General features: G+C 28.4%; 1 protein-coding gene across 2 annotated transcripts in view; it reads right to left on the reverse strand.

Moving 5' to 3' along the window:
• Nucleotides 1-2294: 2294 nt before the first annotated feature.
• LOC119612771 (heterogeneous nuclear ribonucleoprotein L) overlaps nucleotides 2295-15900 on the reverse strand; it is a 29589-nt gene continuing 15983 nt past the window's right edge. Inside the window, exons 3-5 of one of the 2 annotated variants that reach the window (XM_037968631.1) lie at nucleotides 5673-5948; nucleotides 5397-5601; nucleotides 2295-2560 (exon numbers count right to left, since the gene is read on the reverse strand). In XM_037968631.1, the coding sequence (XP_037824559.1) occupies nucleotides 2424-2560; nucleotides 5397-5601; nucleotides 5673-5948 (618 nt within the window). In that variant the 3' untranslated portion in view covers nucleotides 2295-2423. The remainder of the gene's footprint in view (nucleotides 2561-5396; nucleotides 5602-5672; nucleotides 5949-15900) is intronic. The other variant, XM_037968630.1, reaches the window with a different exon arrangement.

The following is a 15900-nucleotide window of genomic DNA, read 5'->3' on the forward strand; positions in this document are numbered from 1 at the left end:
TAAACTTTAATGGAAAGACTTCTCTATATAAAACACTCTAAAAAAGTTAATTTTGTATAGAAAACTCTCTAGCAAAAGCTTATTTCTATAGAAAACTGTTTAAAGAACACATTTTCTATAGAAAATTCTTTTGCAAAGAAACTTCTATAGGAAATTGTTTACAAATAGTCTTCTTTAGATAAAACTTTAACGGAAAGACTTCTCTATAGAAAACTCTGTAAAATATATGTTTTTCTATAGAAAAATCTCTAGCAAAGACATGTTGCTATAGAACTCTTTAGGGAAAACTGTTTTCTATAGGAAATTCTTTAACAAAGAAACTATTCTATGGCGAACTTGTTACAAAAAGACTTCCTTAGATTAAACTTTAATGGAAAAACTTCTCTAAAGAAAACTCTCTAAATGGTGTAATTTTCTATAGAAAACTCTCTAGCAAAGACCTATTTCTATAGAAAACTGTTTAAAGAAAACATTTTCTATAGAGAATTCTCTAGCAAAGACTTCTTTCTATAGAAAATTGTATAGCAAAGAAATGTTTTTGGAGAAAATAAAGACACTTTTCTATAGAAAGCTTTTAACATGTTTTTCTATAGAAAATTCTCTAACAAAGACATTTTTCTATAGAAAACTTTTTAGTTAAGACACTTTTTTACAGAATAGTTTCTTTTAAAGATAATTTTCTATAAAAAACTGTTTTATAGGAACATTTTAAAGAAATATCTGTAGTAAAGAAAAATTTTTTAAAGAGAACATTTTAGTGAAGATTTAAACCTTTAGACAGCTGTTTAGCCAAGACACTTTTTGTTTTAAGATGTTTTTGGGTGAAAGGTGTTAAGTTTTAAGGTTTTCTGTTTAATTTTTTTAACTATTTAAGACTTTTTGTTTAAAGTTTTTTTGCTGAATACGTTATTGTTTAAATTTTGAAGTTAGTTTTTTTTTTAAGTTTTTCTTTTAAATAATATTTATTTTTTTACAAAAAAACTTAAAATCTTTAAAATATTTTACAAGTTTAAAACAAATAAAAAAAAACAAGCTTTAAATAATAAAAAAATTAAAAATTTTTTTTAAATAAAAAAAAGTTAATTAATAATAAATTAGTTTAATTTAATTAAAAATAAGCACAAAAATGTCTTTTTTATTTAAATGTTTTGATAAAAATTGTAAATTTGTAAAAATTGTGCAATTTTTTTTTAAATATATTTATATATATTTTTTTTCATTAATAAATTTTACACAAAAATTAACGCCTGTTTTTAAAAAAAGAAAAAATATTGCTAAAATTTTTTTTAGGCGTAATGTTTTTTTTTTAATTCTTTTTTTAATTTATATGCAGTTTTTTTGTTTTGTTTTTAATTTAAGCACATCTTAGTTTTTAATATTATAAAATTAACATTTATATTTTGTTTTTGTTTCTTGTTAAATTTATTATTATTTTTTATAATACTACTTTTGTTGTTGTTGTTTGTTTTAATTTTTTAAGCAAAAAACCAATTTTTTTAAGTTTTTTTGTTTCCTTTTTTTATAATTAAAATGTTTTTATTTTATTTTTATTAATAAATTTTCTTGTTTTAAATCAATTTCTTGTTTTATAGGAATTTTCCTTTACAATATTTTGTTTTTGTTTTTTTTTGCAGTTGTGGTTTTTATTTTTTATCATATTTGCTCTAGTTCTAGAATTTTGTTTTTTTATATTGTCAAAATCATGTAATTTTTTCACTTCCATTTCTTTTTTAAACTTTTCAAATTTGTTAAAATTTACATTTATTTTTTCTTTTTAAATAATTATTAAAAAAAATGGAAGTTTTTTTTTTTCATTAAACAAAATCTTTCAGAAATTAAAAACTAAAAATTAAAAACAAAAATAGTATAAAATAACAATTAAAGCTTTTGTTAAAAAAATATCGAAAAGCTTTAGCTTTTATCAATTAATTAGTTACATCATAGGTCCAGCGAAAAGTTAAAGAAAATTATATATATTTTTTTATAATAATTTACAACTAAATTACATTATTAAAAACTAAAATATTTCTAAAAAAAATAAAATAGAAAAACAAACTCAAAACATAACATTGTATTATATATTAAAAATATAAAAAACAATTTAAAAATAATATTAATAAAAAAAAACTAAATTTAAATAACATTTATTTATATTTAAGAAAAAAAAATTCATCATGCATTTTATATTTTAAAAGTTGCTCTCACAATTTTTTCTTGTAATTTGTGTTTGTTGCTGCTCATTTTCTTTTTAAACATTTCTGCTTTTTTCTTGCTGCCTCTAACTCTTTAACGGGGGTTTTTTGTTTTAAATAAAATGTTTTTTTTTCTTGTTTAAATTAAATTTCACTTGTTGCGGTTGTTTTTGTTGTTGTTTTAATTTAAAATTATTAATATGTTGTTAATTGTATGGTTATAACATTTTCTCAATTATACGGATCTTGCTTAAGATCCCCCTCATTTTCTTTTTCAATCATACCCTCATTTGCCGCATTATTCCAGGCGCCATTCATGCTCTTCGAGGAGGAGAAGCATAGTTTCATGATGAATGGAAATTTGGTACCTAAAGAAATGGCAACACAAATTATTTATTAGTATTTTGTTATAAACTGGCTTAAATTAAGTTTTTATAAACAATTTGGTACTTTTTGGAAAAAGTACCCAGGTACTTCTTCGAAAAAGTACCCAAACATAGTTTTTTGGGGGTAATTTATAATGTATAATGGATTTATGAATTTAAGTACTTTTTATAAAAGGTCCCTTTTAAAAAAAGTACTTTTTCTAGTTCAGTTCTAGTTCTGTTCTAGTTAGGTACTAGTTCAGTTCTAGTTTAGTTCTACTTCAGTTCTAGTATAGTTCTAGTTTAGTTCTAGTTTAGTTCTAGTTTAGTTCTACTTCAGTTCTAGTTCAGTTCTAGTTTAGTTCTAGTTTAGTTCTAGTTTAGTTCTAGTTCTGTTCTAGCTCTGTTCTAGTTCTGTTCTAGTTCAGTTCTAGTTCAGTTCTAGTTCAGTTCTAGTTCTGTTCTAGTTCCGTTCTAGTTCCGTTCTAGTTCAGTTCTAGTTCTAGTTCTAGTGTTCTAGTTCAGTTCTAGTTCAGTTCTAGTTCAGTTCTAGTTCAGTTCTAGTTCAGTTCTAGTTCAGTTCTAGTTCAGTTCTAGTTCAGTTCTAGTTCAGTTCTAGTTCAGTTCTAGTTCAGTTCTAGTTCAGTTCTAGTTCAGTTCTAGTTCAGTTCTAGTTCAGTTCTAGTTCAGTTCTAGTTCAGTTCTAGTTCAGTTCTAGTTCAGTTCTAGTTCAGTTCTAGTTCAGTTCTAGTTCAGTTCTAGTTCAGTTCTAGTTCAGTTCTAGTTCATTTCTAGTTTAGTTCTACTTCAGTTCTAGTTCAGTTCTTGTTTAGTTCTAGTGTAGTTCTAGTTTAGTTCTAGTTTAGTTCTAGTTTAGTTCTAGTTTAGTTCTAGTTTAGTTCTAGTTTAGTTCTAGTTCAGTTCTAGTTTAGTTCTAGTTCAGTTCTAGTTCAGTTCTTGTTCAGTTCTAGTTCAGTTCTAGTTCAGTTCTAGTTCAGTTCTAGTTCAGTTCTAGTTTAGTTCTAGTTTAGTTCTAGTTTAGTTCTAGTTTATTTCTAGTTTAGTTCTCGTTCAGTTCTAGTTCAGTTCAGTTCTAGTTCAGTTCTAGTTCAGTTCTAGTTCAGTTCTAGTTCAGTTCTAGTTCAGTTCTAGTTCTGTTCTAGTTCTGTTCTAGTTCTGTTCTAGTTCTGTTCTAGTTCTGTTCGAGTTCTGTTCGAGTTCTGTTCTAGTTTAGTTCTAGTTATAGTTATAGTTCTGTTCTAGTTCTGTTTTAGTTCTGTTCTAGTTCTGTTCTAGTTCTGTTCTGTTCTGTTCTAGTTCTGTTCTAGTTCTGTTCTAGTTCTGTTCTAGTTCTGTTCTAGTTCTGTTTTAGTTCTGTTCTAGATCTGTTCTAGTTCTGTTCTAGTTCTGTTCTAGTTCTGTTCTAGTTCTCTTCTAGTTCTGTTCTAGTTCTCTTCTAGTTCTGTTCTAGTTCTGTTCTAGTTCTGTTCTAGTTCTGTTCTAGATCTGTTCTAGTTCTGTTCTAGTTCTGTTCTAGTTCTGTTCTAGTTCTGTTCTAGTTCTGTTCTAGTTCTATTTCTGTTCTAGTTCTATTTCTGTTCTAGTTCTATTTCTGTTCTAGTTCTGTTCTAGTTCTGTTCTAGTTCAGTTCTAGTTCAGTTCTAGTTCAGTTCTAGTTCAGTTCTAGTTCAGTTCTAGTTCAGTTCTAGTTCAGTTCTAGTTCAGTTCTAGTTCAGTTCTAGTTCAGTTCTAGTTCAGTTCTAGTTCAGTTCTAGTTCAGTTCTAGTTCAGTTCTAGTTCAGTTCTACTTCAGTTCTAGTTCAGTTCTAGTTCAGTTCTAGTTCAGTTCTAGTTCAGTTCTAGTTCAGTTCTAGTTCAGTTCTAGTTCAGTTCTAGTTCAGTTCTAGTTCAGTTCTAGTTCAGTTCTAGTTCAGTTCTAGTTCAGATCTAGTTCAGTTTTAGTTCAATTCTAGTTCAGTTCCAGTTCAGTTCTATTTCAGTTCTAGTTCAGTTCTAGTTCAGTTCTAGTTCAGTTCTAGTTCTAGTTCAGTTCTAGTTCAGTTCTAGTTCAGTTCTAGTTCAGTTCTAGTTCAGTTCAGTTCTAGTTCAGTTTTAGTTCAGTTCTAGTTCAGTTCTAGTTCAGTTCTAGTTCAGTTCTAGTTCAGTTCTAGTTCAGTTCTAGTTCAGTTCTAGTTCAGTTCTAGTTCAGTTCTAGTTCAGTTCTAGTTCAGTTCTAGTTCAGTTCTAGTTCAGTTCTATTTCAGAGATTTTTATAGAAAAGTGCTTTCATTAAAGTGTTAATGTCTTTGTTAGTTTTCTATAGAAAAGTATCTTCCTTAACAGTTTTCTATAGAACAGTGTTTTTGTTAGAGAGTTTTGTTTAGAAAAGTGTGTTTGTTGGAGAGTTTTCTTTAGAAACATGTTTTCATAAAATAGTTATCTATAGAAAACTTTGTAAAAATTTCCTATAGAAAGCTTTGAATAGAAAAATACCTTCGCTAAGGAGTTTTCTATAGAACAGTTTTCGATAGAAATGTGTCGTTGTTTGAGAGTTTTCTATAGAAATTTGATTCTATTAAAGAGTTAATTATGGAAGTGTTTTTGTAAACAGTTTTCTATAGAAAATTGTCTTTGAAAGAGAGTTTTAAATAGAAAAGTGTCTTTCTTAAGTAGTATTCTGTAGAAAGGTATCATCTTTAAACAGATTTCCATAGAAAAGTGCATTTGTGAAAAATTTTCTATAGAAAATCTTTCTTATTCTACATTTTCTATAGAAAATTCTTTTGGAAAAACACGAAGTTTCTTTTAATAGAATTAAATTATTAAGAAAAAAGCTTACCTTTACCCTCAATTGGCAGATGATTGCACTTCATAATGGCCAAAACGGCCTGGGCAATATTTGGAAATTCAATTAGACCCGATGAGGAACGTTCTGTTTTCAAGGGGAATAATCGCACAGATGTGGCAGGAACCTCTTTAATATTGAAAATGCCAATCAATTGGTCTTCGGTGAGGCCAGGTGGTGTATTAAAGAAATGTAAAATCTATAACAACAACAACAACAAATATATAATTATAAAGAGAAAAATATAGGAATTTGAAAAAGAACACTAACCTTGCTCGGTGGTTGTATACGATTTTTGCTTGCCTGTGCGGGCGATAGGAAACGATTATTTTTGGAACCAGTATATTCTTTAAAACTGGGTGTATGATCGGGCAATAGGAAGGGATTTATAACTTCAGATAAGAAATTTTGTTTCGAGAAAGCAATTTGAATTCTGCCACTTGTGCCAATCGGAATGTTATTCAAGTGCTGGACGCAACGTTCAACAGCGACGGCATCACCCATTTGGACCATGGCGGTACCTTCTTTGGTTTTTAAAAATTTAATCTGAAAGAAGAAAAAGATAAATAAATTAAAATTGATTTCCCATAATAACAGTTTCAAAAATTTCTTAATTTATTTTTTTTTTAATTTGATTTATTTCCAATAATCGCCTCAAATTTTAGTCAATGACCATAGTTATTGAACATGTTTTGACTTGGTTGCCTTGTACTCTCTTGACTTTAGTAAAAAAAAACATTTAAAATTTATTTTATAAAAAATTACAAAATTTATGGCAAAAGTTTTGCAACATACAGCAAAAAAATAGAGCTTCAGCTGTATGTTATAAGTTTTTTCCTCCATACTCAACATTTCAAATACAATCAAGTTTAATAAACTCAATTTCAATAAACATGTATAACAGAAACAACAACAACAACAAACACAACAACAAAATGCAAAAATATTTGCTTAAAATTGTATTAAACTACTTGAATGGAATTCGAATGTAAAGTGTTGTTTTTGAAAGAAAAAAATTGAACGAATGAATGAATGGCCGGTGGTTGAAATAGAAATCTTGTAATCCATAGAGGGGTTAACAAAAAGAGGTGTTTTTTTTTTTGCGGGCTAACATTAGAAAACGATCAGTTATATAGGAAACTATTTAGTGAAGACACCTTTTCTATAGATATTGTTTAGCCAAGACACTTTTCTAATGAAAACTGTTAAAAGAAGATACTTTTCTATAGAAAATTTTTAAAAGAAGAAACTCTTCTATAGAAAACTGTTTAACGAGGAGACTTTTCTATAGACAACTGTTTAGCAAATACACTCTTCCAAAGAAAACTGTTTAGCGAAGACACTTTTCTAAAGGAAACTGTTAAAAGAAGACACATTTCTATAGAAAACTATTTAACGAGAAGACTTCTATAGAGAAATGTTCACAAAAGACTATGTTTTATAGAAAATTTTTTAGTGAAGACACTTTTCTATAGAAAAATGTTTAACGAGGAGACTTTTCTATAGAAAACTGTTTAGCGAAGACACTTTTCTATAGAAAACTGTTTAGCGAAGACACTTTTTTAAAGAAAACTGTTTAGTGAAGACACTTTTGTAAAAAAAACTGTTTAGTAAAGACAGTTTTCTATAGAACAAAGTTTAACTAGGAGACTTTTCTATAGACAACTGTTTAACGAAGTCACTTTTCTAAAGAAAACTGTTTAGCGAAGACACTTCTAATGGAAACTGTTAAACGAATATACCTTTCCATAGAAAACTGTTTAACGCGAAGACTTTTCTATAGAGAAATGTTCACAAAAGACTCTTTTTTATAGAAAGAAGACACTTTTCTATGGAAAAATGTTTAACGAGGAGACTTTTCTATAGAAAACTGTTTAGCGAAGACACTTTTTTAAAGAAAACTGTTTAGTGAAGACACTTTTGTAAAAAAACTGTTTAGTAAAGACAGTTTTCTATAGAACAATGTTTAACTAGGAGACTTTTCTATAGAAAACTGTTTAGTGAAGACACTTTTGTAAAGAAAATTGTTTAGTAAAGACAAAAAAGACTTTTTTAAAAAACTGCCCTTTAAAGACATTTTTCCATAGAAAACTGTTTAAGAAAGACAACTTTCATTAAGAAAACTGTCCTCCAAAGAAATTTTTGTTTAGAAAACGTCTCATCATTGTCAGTTTTACTTATAGAACTGCCCATAAAGGAAACTTTTCTATAAAAAACTTCCCTGCAAAGATATTTTTCAATAGAAAACTGCCCATGAAGGATAGAAGGCAGAGAAAACTGCACAAAAAAGTCACTTTCCTAAAAAAATTCGGGACAATTTTCATTTTGGAAAACTGTTCACCAAAGAAAACTGCCTACCGTAGTAAAGTTTCTTTAAAAAACTGCCCATTAAACCACTTTAGTTTAGAAAACTGCCCTAAAACTGTCAAAAACATTTTTCTTTTAGAAACTACCAACCAATGTAATTTCCCCATAGAAAACTGCTAATGAAAGACACTTTTATATAGAAAACTGACCTGAAAAGGCATTTTTCTATAAAAAAAACTGCTCATGAAAGACACTTTTATATAGAAATTTGCCTATGAAAGACATTTCACTATATAAAACTGCTCGCTAAAACCACTTTTCTATAAAAACTGTCATCCAAATATACTTTTCCTTAAAAAACTGCTCATGAAAGATAGTATTTTATAGAAAACTGTCCACCATAATAACTCTTTTAAATAAAACTGCTCATAAAAGATTAATCTATAGAAAACTGTCTATAAAATACACTTTATTATAGAAAACTGCTCATGGGAAACATTTTCCTATAGAAAGCTGCTCATTAAACAAACTTTTGTATTGAAAACTGCTTATGAAAGACACTTTTCTATAGAAAACTATTTACTAAAGAAACTTTTCTTTAGAAAACTGTTTATCATATTAACTTTTAGAAAACAGCTCATAAAAGATATTCTTCCATATAAAACTGATCACGTATAGCATTTCTTCTGAGGAAACTGCTGCTAAAAGACATTTTTCTAAAGAACACTGACCAACAAAGATAAACTGCTCAAACAATAAACTTTTGAAACTGCTCATCAAAAAACTGCCCACCAAAGATATTTTTTTTTAAATTGCCTGTAAGAGACACTTGATAATAGAAAACTGCTCATGAAAACTATTTACTTTTAAAAACTGCCCACTAAAAACAATTTTCTATAGAAAACTGCTCTCTAAAGAAACTTTGCATAAGAAAACTGCTCACTAAAGAAAATTTGCCTGAAAAACTGCTTACTAAAGAAACTTTTCTATAGATTATTACCCATAAAAGATACTTTTTTATAGAAAACTGGTCATGAACTGCCCACTAAAGGCAATTTTCTATAGAAATCTGGTTTTAGGAAACTGATTACCAAAACTTCTTTTCTTTATAAAACTGCCATCTAAAAATTCTTAAAAAACAAACTGCCGCCAAACACATCTTCCGTAGAAAACTGCTCACGAAAGACACGTTTCTATAGAAAACTGACAAAGTATAACACTTCTTCTTAGAAAACTGCTTATAAAAGACACTTTTCTTAAGAACACTGCCCATTAAAGATACATTTCTTTAGAAAACAGTCCATTCTAAATACACACTGCTCAACAAAACTACTTTTCTTTATAAAACTGCCGCTAAACACATCTTCTGTAGAAAACTGCTTAAGAAAGACACGTTCCTATAGAAAACTGATCAAATATATCTGTTCATCTTAGGAAACTGCTTATAAAAGACACTTTTCTAAAGAAAACTGCCCATCTTTTTCCTAGAAAACTGCCCAATCTAAATACACACTGCTCAACAAAACTACTTTTCTTTATAAAACTGCCTACCATATTAACTTTTCTTTAAAAAAACTGCCACCAAACACATTTTCCGTAGAAAACTGCTCACAAAAGATACTTTTCTATAGAAAACTGACCAAGTATAACACTTCTTTTTAAAAAACTGTTTATAAAAGACACTTTTCAAAAGAACACTGCCCATCAAAGATACATTTTTTTAGAAAACTGCCAAATCTTCATAAATTTCTATAAAACTGCTCAAAAAGAAACTTTTTCTATAGAAAACTGCTTAACAAGAATACTTTTCTTTATAAAACTGCTCATCATATTAGAGTTTGATTAGAATACTGTTCTCTTAACACATTTTTCCATAGAAAACGAAGGAAACTTTTCCCTAGAAAAACTGTCCGCAAAAAGCAACTCTTCTTGGTAAGCAGATCATGAAAGACACTTTTCTAAAGAACACTGCCCGTATAATTTTAATTTACGTAGAAAACTGCCCCATTACACACACTTTTCTTTATAAAACTGCCATATTAATTTTTCTTAAACAAAAGCTGCCGGCAAACACATATTCCATAGAAAACTGCTCACGAAAGACACGTTTCTATAGAAAACCGATCACGTATAACACTTCTTTTTAGAAAACTGGTTATGTAATACGCTTTCTAAAGAACACTGCCCATCAAAGATACATTTCTTTAGAAAACTGTCCAATCTACATAGATTTCTATAAAACTGCTCAAAAGGAAACTTTTTCTATAGAAAACTGCTTACTAAGAATAATTTTCTTTATAAAACTGCCCATCATATTTAAGTTTCATTAGAAAACTGTTCTCTTAACAAATTTTTCCATAGAAAACTGCTCACGAAGGAAACTTTTTCCTAGAAAAACTGTCCGCAAAAAACAACTCTTCTTGGTAAGCAGATCATGAAAGACACTTTTCTAAAGAACACTGCCCGTAAAATTTTAATTTACGTAGAAAACTGCCCCATTACACACATTTTTATAAAAAAAAACTGCTCAAAAAGAAACTTTTTCTATAGAAAACTGCCAACGAAAGTTAGACTTCTTAAGAAGCTGTGCATGAAAGAGAAGTTTGTAAAGAACGATAACCATTAAAGCACATTTTCTTAGAAAACTGCCCAACTTTTCAAAATTTTCTATAAAAAAACTGCTCAAAAACTGCCCACCAAGAAAAAATTTTGTTCGAACATTGACTACCAGGGAACTTTTTCTTTAAAAAACTAATAATTTTCTTGGAATTTTTGTAAGTTTTTTAAAGCTTTTATTGAGTTACCCTCTTAGCTTTTGGCTTTAAAATTGAGAAACAAAACTTTACACAAATTGCAACTTTTTCTAAAGTTTATTAAGCACGCAATCATTTTATATTATTGACAATAATGAAATAAAATAAAATACAAAAAAAAAAGACCAATATGGAAAAATTAACTCTAACCAACAGCCTTTTTAAAAAGAAACCAGGTTTATTAGATAGAAACCCGTTTGCTGCACCAGCAGGCGAATTGCTAGAGCAGCAACAGCAACAGAAAAAAACTGCTGCATTTAAAATGTAATTGAATTTCTAGCAATCATCTCTATTAAAGTTCAATGAAATAAAAATTGCAGCTTACACTCACAAAAAAAAGTTGATTAACTACTAACAATTTTGTGTGTGAGTGTGTTTTTGTTGTTGTTGCACAAAATTTTGACCATTAAGGATTTTGCACTTTCACTTAACAGTTTTGCAACAACAAACAACAATCATGCAACATTATTATTATACACATGAATGTTATGTTAATCATCATAACAATGACGATGATGATGATGATGTTATTGTTGTTGATGATAAGGCATGCAACTTTTGATAATTGAAATTAAGTCAGAAAAAGAAAAACTTAAAACGTAAACTTTTTTATAATAGAGCTGTATAGTGGTGGCCAAAGCAGTTAAGGTTGTTAGTTTATTCAACTTGTGCGTTTTTTTTTGCAGTTTTTTTTTCTACAAATTTTTGTAATTATTGCAACATTAATTGGTTACCAAATTAAGAAATACAAAAAAAAAAACTTTTGCAAATTAAAAATAAATTTTGAAAAAACTGCTGTAATAGTTTAATTATTAAAATAGTAAAAGTTTAAATTTGTTAGCAATAGGAAAGAGTGGGCAGTTTTTCTATAGCAGCATGTCCTTGTTAGACAAATAGTCTAATGAAAAGCGTGTTTGGTAGAATAGTTTTCTATAAAAATGTCATTAACTGAGCAGTTTTCTAGAGAAAAGTTTCTTAGTTGAGCAGTTTTCTAGAGAAAAAGAAGCTGAGCAGTTTTTATAGAAAAAGGATTTTTTTTGACAGTTTTCTAAAGAAATTGTTTTTGAACAGTTTTCTATAGAAAAGTTTATTCGATGAGCAGTTTTTTAGAGAAAGGGGTATTTATTGAGCAGTTTTCTATAGAAAAAGAAGCTGAGCAGTTTTTATAGAAAAAGGAATTTGATGGACAGTTTTCTAAATAAAGTGTTTTTGAACAGTTTTCTACAGAAAAGTTTTTTCGAAGGGCAGTTTAAAAAAAGTGTTTTAAGCAGGCAGTTTTTTATTGAAAACTGTATTTGATGGACAGTTTTCTAAAGAAAGTGTTTTTGAACAGTTTTCTATAGAAAAGTTTATTCGATGGGCAGTTTTTTTTAGAAAAATGTGTATTTAGCAGGCAGTTTTCTATTGAAAACTGTATTACGTAAGCAGCTTTTAATATAAGAGTTTTTTTCAGCAGTTTTCCCTAGAAGTTCTTTTGATGGTCAGTTTTTTAGATAAAACTTTTAGCTGGCAGTTTTTTTTATTGAAAATTTTTATTTCGTGGGCAGTTTTTTTCATATAAATGTTTTTTTGATGGACAGTTTTTTTGTTAGAAGTGTTTTATGGGAGCAGTTTTATATAGAAAAGTATTTTTGTGAGCAGTTTTCTAGAGAAAAGTAAATTTGTTAGGCAGTTTTCTATACCAGTGGCTTTTCTGGGCAGTTTGCAAATAAAATCAAGTTTGATGAACAGTTTTATATAGAAAAAGTGTATTTTGGGGCAGTTTTTTTGTTTAAGTGTTTTTCTTGAGTAGTTTTCTATCGAAATTCGTTTGGTGGGCAGTTTTTTATATAAAAGATATTTTTAAGAGAAGTTATCTATAGAAAAGTTTATTTAATGGACAGTTTTTTTTTTACACAAGTGTTTTATGGCAGCAGTTATTATTGGGCAGTTTTTACAAAAGAAAAGTATTTTTGTGAGCAGTTTTCTAAAGATAGTAGATTTTAATATTCAGTTTTATGTATACAAGTTCCTTTAGCAAGCAGTTTTTCTATAAAATAGCAGTTTTCCTATAAAAGGAAATTTGATTAACAGTTTGATATATAGAAGTTCATTTTGTGGGCAATTTTTTTTAGATAAAAGTTTAAACAGTTTTTAATTGAAGTTTTTTCATGTAAAAGAGATTTTTAAGAGCAGTTTTCTATTGAAAAGTTTGTTTGATGGACAGTTTCTTAGATACAACAGTTTAATGGGAGCAGTTTTATATAGAAGAGTTATTGGGGGACAGTTTTTTATAGAAAAGTATTTTTGTCAGCAGTTTTCTAAATTAAATAGATTGTAGTAGGCAGTTTTATATATAGAAGTTTCTTTAGTAAGCAGTTTTCCAAAAAAGCGTTTTTCGTGAACAGTTTTTATATAATCGCAGTTTTCTGTAGAAAAGTTTACTTAATAAGCAGTTTTTAGATAAAAGTTTATTTAGTAGACAGTTTTCTATTGAAAAGTGTAATTGTTTGACAGTTTTTTTATATTAAAATGTTTTTTGGGAGCAGTTTTCTATAAAAAAGTGTTTTTTGTAAGCAGTTTTCTATAGAAAATTGTGAAATGGTAACGGTTTTACAAATGAAATAGATTTTAGACGGTAGTTTTTTTTTTATATAAAAGTTTATTTATTTAAAAATGAGTCTTTTAAGAGCAGTTTTGGGCAGTTTTCTATAAAAAAGTCTATGCATTGGGCAGTTGTCTACAGTAAAGTTTCTTTATTAAGCAGTTTTTTCTATAAAAAAGTGTCCGATTTGAGCAGTTTTCTACAGTAAGGTTTCTTTATTGACAGTTTTGTACAGTTAAGTTTATTAGCTAAGCAGTTTTTTATAGAAATGTTTTTTAGAGCAGTTTTCTATAGAAGTCTTTTTTGGGCAGTTTTCCTTAAAAACAAGTGTCTGAGTTGGGCAGTTTTCTATAGATGTGTCTTAATTGGACAGTTTTCAATAAGAAAGTGTCTGAGTTGGGCAGTTTTCTACAGTAAAGTTCCTTTTTAGGAACTTTTTTTAGTAGGCAGTTTTTTTATAGGAAAGTGTTTTTAGTAGGCAGTTTTTTATTTTAAAGTATTTTTGAGAGCAGTTTTCTATCGAAGTGACTTTGGCAGACAGTTCTTTTTAGAAAAGTGGTTTTTATTGGTCAGTTTTTTTTTATTGAAGTGTCCTTGTAGGGCAGTTTTTTAAACAAAATCCAATTTAATAGCAATTTTCTACAGAAAACGGTCTTTGATGAAAAGTTTTCTAAAGAAAACAAATAGTTGATGGACAGTTTTTTATATGCAGGTTACTTTGCTGGTCACTTTTCTATAGAAAAAATTCTTTAGTAAGCTGTTTTATACCAACAACTTTATTTGAAGGGTAGTTTTCTATAGAAAAGTTTCTTAAGTGGACAGTTTTCTACACAAAAGTATCCTTGGTGGGCAATTATAGGCAGAAAAGCAACTTTGGAGAGCAGTTTTCTATAGAAAAATGTCTTGTAGACAGTTTTCTACCATCAATTAGCTGTAATTAGCAATTTTTGTATAGAAAAGCTTCTTTCTGGGACAGTTTATACTCTGTTGAAATATATACTTTTAAAGGAATTTCTCGAAAGCTTTCAAATTCATTTCTATGATCTCTTTATAACAAATTTATTGCAGCATTTATATTTTCCTATGCGTTCCTTAGATTCCTGACACCATCTAGCTATTCCCCTAAACAGTTTTCTATTCAGCCCCTGGGATATCTACCACCAGGGCATTTAAATTGTATCTTTATATAAAAAAAATCATAAAAAATAACAACTTGAAATGACACTCATTCGTGTCAAAACAGGAATAGAGCAATCATACATATACATACATACATAATTCTTTTTTGCCTACATAATTACTTTTATAACAAATATTGTAACATTTTATTTTTTTTTTTTTTTGTTTAGGTTTTGTTAAGCAGAAAAAATTTACACACATAATTCAGGATGATGAAATACACACATAACAGCAGCAACAGCAACAAAACAAACAGGAAGATGCTTTACAAGCAATTAATCCTAATTAACAATTTTTATGTATGTGTGTGTGTGTTACATGTATTGTAGCATGTATATTTCTAATGATGGAGAGCAAGGACCTTTAAAACATTTAAAGGAAAAAAAGGTAAGCAATTATTTTCACTATCATTCACAATAACAATTTTTCAGAGCAAAGACCTCTTTAATAATGTCATTCAAAATAGAAAAAACTGCTTATCAAGGAAACTTTTGTATAGAAAACTGCTCAACAAAGACACTTTATTATGAAAAATTTGTCATTAAAGACACTTTTGTATATAAAACTGCCCACCAAAGACTTTTCTATAAAAAACTGTTCAAATAAGACACTTTTCTGTAGAAAACTGCTCATCCAAAACACTTTTTTTTATAGAAAACTGTTCACCAAAGACACTTTTCTATAGAAAACTGTTCACCAAAGAAACTTTTCTATAGAAAACTGCTCAACAAAAACACTTTTCTGTATAAAACTGCTCACTAAAGACACTTTTATTCAGAAAACTGATCATGAAAGACAATTTTGTATATTAAACTGTCCACCAAAGACACCTTTTTTGAGAAAACTGCTCATGCAAAACTGTTTTCCATAGAAAACAGTTCACAAAAGACACTTTTCTGTAGAAAACTGCTCACAAAAAACATTTTTCCATGGAAAACTGTTCACCAAAGACACTTTTCTTTAGAAAACTGTTCACCAAAGAGACTTTTCTTTAGAAAACTGTTAACCATAGACACTTTTCTTTAGAAAACTGTTAACCAAAGACACTTTTCTATGGAAAACTGCTCAACGAAGACACTTTTCTGTAGAAAACTGCTCAACCATGACACTTTTCTATAGAAAACTGCTCACAAAAAAACATTTTTCCATGGAAAACTGTTCATCAAAGACACTTTTCTATAGAAAACTGCTTAACAAAGATACTTTTCTGTAGAAAACGGCTCAACAAAGACACTTTTCTGTAGAAAACTGCTCACAAAAAACATTTTTCCAAGGAAATCTGTTCATCAAAGACACTTTTCTATAGAAAATTGCTTAACAAAAACACCTTTTTATAGAAAACTGTTCAACAAGGACACTTTTCTATAGAAAACTGCTCACGAAAAACACTTTTCTATAGAAAACTGCTCAATAAAGACACTTTTCTATAGAAAACTGCTCAACATAGACACTTTTCTGTAGAAAACTGCTCACAAAAAACATTTTTCCATGGAAATCTGTTCATGAAAGACACTTTTCTATAGAAAATTGCTCAACAAAAACACCTTTTTATAGAAAACTGTTCAACAAGGACACTTTTCTATAGAAAACTGCTCACTAAAGACACTTTTCTATA

Source organism: Lucilia sericata, unplaced genomic scaffold (genome assembly GCF_015586225.1).
Source record: "Lucilia sericata isolate MDLA Ls3-8-SP2 unplaced genomic scaffold, ASM1558622v1 Contig001827F_arrow, whole genome shotgun sequence".
Taxonomy (NCBI): Eukaryota; Metazoa; Arthropoda; class Insecta; order Diptera; family Calliphoridae; genus Lucilia; species Lucilia sericata.